This window comes from Cupressus sempervirens, chromosome 1 (assembly GCF_028749045.1).
Source record: "Cupressus sempervirens isolate cs-2001-9-10 chromosome 1, ASM2874904v1, whole genome shotgun sequence".
Lineage (NCBI taxonomy): Eukaryota > Viridiplantae > Streptophyta > Pinopsida > Cupressales > Cupressaceae > Cupressus > Cupressus sempervirens.
In genome coordinates, this window is record NC_143118.1 from 724220705 (window position 1) to 724226777 (window position 6073).

A 6073-nucleotide genomic window follows, 5' to 3' on the forward strand; every position below is an offset into this window, starting at 1 on the left:
AGGTACGTGTATTTATAAGCACGGGTATACTTACACATGAATGTCTATGTACATACATGCATGTAAATGTATATATGCATATACATACATATATACAAGGACACAACAGAGATTTTAAAATGTACAAAGTAAATGAAGGTAAAATAACTAAATGATTGCTTCTCACTTAAAAAAAATAAAACTTCGATATGTTCAAAACAGAAACCTATCAGTCATCAAAATTATTTTTGAACTCCTCAAAAAGTAATGTAGGATCAGCCTCCTCTTTGACAAAGGAAATTAATTATCTTCTGCCTTCATCATCTTTAAATTCAACAACAGAAAATTGTCAACTTACATCCAATTCTTCCTTGATTGATATGTCATTCTTGGCATCTTGGTATTCCAAGCATGCCTGTTCATGCCCTTTTGCCTCATTTACCATTTTCTCTGTGCTTAATGCAATCTGACCATTCTCCAAGTTGTTTGGCATCTCATCATCCTCATCTTTAACATGTGAATCCTTTTCATCAGGCTTTTGCTGTTTATCAGAGTAATCATGTCATAACGCTGTATATGTGAAATAAGCACTCACCAAAACAAAAAATAAAATGCTTCATTGCCACATACAGTGCATATTATATATGAACGAAAATAAAATACAGCACACCGCATAACACAAAACAATAAGCCTAGAAGCAAGCAAAAATGGCTTTCAACTATATCATGAGACCTAAGTTCAAAACAGAGATTTAAACAGTTACACCAAGAATTCATCTATTCATATAGCCCCAACAATGACCACAGGCATAATGGTACCTGAGAAAACAAAAAAGAATTTATATGATTAAAAAATTTATAAAAATTTTGGGATACCTCTTCTGGAAAAACAGAAATTGGTGAACTTCTATTTTTCAGATTGCTGATCTTGTCTCCAATATCCTCCATTAACTATTCCTGTTCAATCACCAGAGTATTCAGAGCAAATGTGAGTTCCAACATGTGTTAATGCATATATAGACCTATCAAAACATATATATGAGGCAAAAATCAATATTTCATGCTAATAGTAAAGTGAAGTGATCTTTGAGAAAGTGAAGTGATATTTGAGAGATGCTCCTCATTTCAGCACCGCCAACATATCTTTCTTATCCATTACACAAGAGTAGACAAACACGACCGAGCCTTCAAATATGGGTTCACACAAACTGGGCATTTCCCACAGAGAAAAGCATGAGATCATAAGGCAAACACATCTCTATCGAGGCAAAAATCAATATTTCATGCTAATCGTAAAGTGAAGCAATCTTTGAGAGATGCTCCTCATTTCAACACTGCCACAAGAGCAGACAAGAGTAAACAAACAGGACCGCATCTTCAAATATGGGTTCACACAAATTGGGGATTTCCCACAGAGAAAAGAATGAGATCACAAGGCCTTCCAGCTGATTATTTAATAAAAATCACATATGACTAAATAATTAAGGTAACAAGTTGGGAGACAAGATCCAGTAGATTGAGCAATATATCAGACAAGAACACTGGAATAACATAGTACATTTACAAATTACAATCCTTGTTAACAGGGTAATTGGTAAGACATTTAAGCATTATGCGCATATTCTTGGAAACCACTAAGCAGGATTTTATACTAAAGCTAACCCAAGACCTGTCTGAACCGAGAGAGCATTCTCCTCATTCTCATTCACCATAGGAGGCTCTTTCTTCCTGGAATCTACACTGAACAGTGAAGCTAAATCCTTCACATTGCTCATGGGTTTTAACTTCTGGAAATGTAGGAAAAATTCTAGATGTAAATTCCAGAGTGTATCAAAAATTGCATGTATCTAGGTATGGTTTGGTTTTCGCAATATGGATTGCACAGTTGCTGGTAATGAACTTCAAATCTATAAAGTTTTCATGGACAGCACACAACTACATGCTTAAAGTCAACAAATTCCCAAAATCAGCAATTGATAATTTCACATATAAACAAGACAGAATATTATCGTACAGAGCACAATGCACTTTCGTTAAAAAGCTTTACAAGCATATCCCTCCTTTAAAAAGTCAGGAAAAATAACCATATATAGGATAAATGCCGCCTTTAAGCCCTGGCAAAGCTTGCCAACAAATCCATTGATCGTCCAATGCAAATGCCATAGGATTTCTATAGACTATAAGTGAAGCACTCCAAGATCTAACTAGGCATTAATGCAGTAATATAGATGCCTTGCTCTCTGAAGATGGATTCCACAAAACACTTGAAATGCATACAAATACTTCTTGTAAGATTTCCTAATTTTATAGTTGACTATGGATTGGAATGGTCAATAATAATAGTTCTTTGTAACATTATCTAATGCAATCAATAACTCTTGTGCAAGAGTTCCTAAGAAAATTATTAATAACGAATGCAAAAAGAAGTTTTATATAGCTGGTACATAAGGACTTCCTATCCTCCAACTATCAATTTTATATCACCCAACAAAATCAACAAATTTGTAAATCCTGGGCTCATCTTGTGCTTATGCTAATTCAGAAAAACATTATATGTAAAATAACATAAGAACTATATTGCTATTGAGAGGTGCTTCTCATGTTGAAATAATGAGCTACCTTATGAAATGGGCTGGACTAAACAGTATTTGAATAGAAGCAAGCAAAACATCGTTGTAGATCGGTTAAAGGAGGCTAGTGCAAAGCTGCAAGGGACCAGCCTGTTTACCCAACATAAACCAATCACAATGCTGAGACGAATTGCTTGTGTCCTCTAATTAAACATATTTTTGAGGCACTTGTGTCTCAAATCCTGCTTTCCTTTAGGCCTTTAAAAACCATTTATGTCAGGAAACCTACTTTGTCATGAGTGTAGGTGACTGCGCAATGTAAAGACTCTTGGAGCTGTAAAATTTATAATCTTCTGAAGAATTGACACAGTTGCAAATCTAATACAACTAGTCTTGCATTCATCAATGCAGAGGTCCTGTCTTCACAAGTAAAGGATGTTGGTATCACTTTTGGAGGTTTTTGCTCTTTTCAAGCAGCAAGCTGTAAAATTTATAATCTTCTGAAGAATTGACAGAGTTGCAAATCTAATACAACTAGTCTTGCATTCATCAATGCAGAGGTCCTGTCTTCACAAGTAAAGGATGTTGGTATCACTTTTGGAGGTTTTGGCTCTTTTTCAAGCAGCAAGCTCCCCAACAACATCAATAAGGTAAAATTGTCTCTATTTACAAGCTAGGACAGGAATAAAGTGAGCAGCCCATTTAACTAGTGTGAAGCTGCAAGGACCGACTCATTTAACAAACACAAGCCAAACAAAATGACATATAAGGCGCACAAGGGCCTCATAATGATGTTACTTAAAAGTTAAGGATGCAAACACCTAATGATGTGGTGGCCTCATGCCAAAGCTTGCTTCTATCTGAGGCCTTCATCACACCATATAAGTAAGAAAGATTCATTTTATCATGAGCACAGGTAGCTCTTGCAATGTTGAAAATGATTAGTTAATTTGTAGATCATAACCTCCTGCGCTATCCTTCTGCATTCCCCAACACAGAAAGAGGTCACATCTAAAAAGAAAAAAAGGCATCTATCATATCAGGCTAGGTGAGATTTCAATAGGGCCTGTATTATCCGACGTGAGCTACTCATATATTTAGCAGGCTAGGTTTAGGCAGCAGGAAGCCCATTTAGCAAACATGAGCTAGTCCCATTAACATCAGGCTGCAAGAAGCCCATTTGGCAAGCATGAGATAGCTTGCATGCAATACACACGTGTACCTTGAAGCAATGTCAGACAAGGATGATAAAAGACAACCTCATCCAAAAACTTACCTTCATTTAGCACTTTATAAAACTCATCTGCAAAGGGATAAATAGTTTTGTTACCTATGGCCGATCTTGCCAACATGAGCCGGTCATGACAGCTCTTCAAAGTGGTGACATTCATTTAGCACCATATAAAACCCAATTTGGGCCTGAAATGGATACAAAAAGCCTAGGAGCTGCAGCTAGTGAGAATGCATACAAAATGCCTAGGAGCTGCAAAAACATAATATTCAGCTAGCAATTTAGTGTGGCAGGATATTACAATATATTCTCTGCAATCACAGATTTCAACAGTAACTTCTACCAAAAGATGCAAGTGTACAACAATGAGCGTTCTAGTTTTTGTTGATGACTAATTTTTACATTTTCAGGAAAAAAAAAACTATTGTGAAATTCATTAAAAATCTGTGGCAGGTCAGAAAACTCCGAGTTTTGCTGATAGCTTTTTTAAAAAATGAGTAAGTGGTACATTAACAATTCACAGTCAAATAAAAATCTGCATAGACTCAGTTTTAACTTCCATAGTTTTCAGTGCAGGGCACCTGAGACGCTATGGCATAATGAAAATCGCATCTTCTCAACATTATTCACGTCAAAGTCAAGGGAATTTTGCCACCAAATGACGCCCTGCGTGTGATGTAAATCTTCCTTCCCACACATTTTACGCAAGTTTTGGATGCAGACGCCTAAAAATCTACATAAAGAATAAAATACAGTTTTCCATGGAATGGTTTACTGTTAAATTTCACTAGAGCTCCACCCCGATGGGGACACTACCAAAACTCAAAACTCAAAAAACATTCCGTTGGAAATAACTCTGTAAAATTTTACACCTTGCTTGGAACTTTTAAGTGTCTACCGCAAACCCCAACAAAAAGCTTGAGACCACCCAAATATTTCATCTGATACAAACCTAAGCATTCTTGTAATAACTTCAGACAAATATTTGACGGATGGCTAATAAGTCTAACATTACGAGTATTTCCAACTCGTTCCAAGACTTCACACATTTGTTCACAAAAACGAAGATTTGTTATGAAATCATAGCTCTAAAAATAAATCTATCAACAATTTAAAACAGAAAATAATCAGAAAAATTTGACAACCCCTATAGCTCTCTCAGTCTCAGTGGAATAAAATCATGAAAAACAAGCAAATTAAACCCCCAATGTATAGTTTTTATTTCAAGAGTAAATAAGAAAATCAAACTCCCGCAATATTGAACAATGCCAAATCACAGGGCGTAAACCAAGCCATAGCTCGAAAAGCAAGCCTAGTAACTATTTAAAAGAGAAATTAATCAAAGCAAACAACATCTCCTCATGTATGGGAACTTTCTGGCAACCCCTCCAGTTCTCTCAGTCGAATAAAACCATGAAAACAAATACATGAAATCCCACAAGGGCTGTGTTTGCTACAAGCATGGATAAGAAAGCTAAATTCCAGGAACGCTGAAGAATGACTAATTATAATGCAGACATTAAACTCGGAAATGCCATTACTGACCTCCACAAAAAAACTTGCAGAAATAAAAGATAGTTCTCTCAGTAGAATAAAACCATAAACACAAACACATAACCCCCAAAGTGCTGTCTTTAATGCATGCATGGATAAGAAAGCTAAATTCCAGCAGAATGACCAATTACAAGACGGAAATCGAACTCAGAAATACCATGACTGACCTTAACAAAAGCACGAGCACAAAGAAAAGTTTGAGCTATGCTATTCCGCCGAACCTTCTGGCAAATGTGGAGAAAATCTTCGCACGGAGCCTTCTGTTCGCTCTTTCGCTCTTTAACCTAGAAAAACTCGAATCGGCCGCCTCATCATAAGAAAAGAGAGGGAAAAAACTGGCGGCGCCGAAAGAACAGCCAGTACTCTAACAACGGCTAGTTATTAATGCGCCTCTTTAATTGAAGGATTGTCAATTGTTTTATTGGTTGGCGAAAGTTCTTCTCCTTTGTCCGGCTACGTTGGAGACACAAACTGTCCTTTTCTTGTCGTCGGCCTTTTTGGGCAGCGTGTGAATTAAAAACTAAATTTCCAAAGATATTTAGAATTATTGTAGCAATGATGTTGTGCAACTGGAGGAACTTTTATTGTGATGTGAATATCAGGATTTAACTTTGTGATTCTCATGAGAATAAATGAACACTTAGCACTCATTGGATATAGGTGATGCTCACAGGGGTGAAACACCGGGATTTTTAAAAAGTATGTCGGATTTAATATTTGACTTTTAAGTCATTATTTT

General features: G+C 36.3%; 1 protein-coding gene across 2 annotated transcripts in view; it reads right to left on the reverse strand.

Annotated features, from left to right (window-relative positions):
* Positions 1–5784, reverse strand: part of LOC149579987 (chromatin remodeling protein DDM1-like) — a 28870-nt gene extending 23086 nt beyond the window's left edge. The window contains exons 1-3 of one of the 2 annotated variants that reach the window (XM_089788295.1): positions 5502–5784; positions 856–936; positions 338–520 (exon numbers count right to left, since the gene is read on the reverse strand). In XM_089788295.1, the coding sequence (XP_089644421.1) occupies positions 338–520; positions 856–927 (255 nt within the window). In that variant the 5' untranslated portion in view covers positions 928–936; positions 5502–5784. The remainder of the gene's footprint in view (positions 1–337; positions 521–855; positions 937–5501) is intronic. The other variant, XM_089788302.1, reaches the window with a different exon arrangement.
* Positions 5785–6073: the final 289 nt, after the last annotated feature.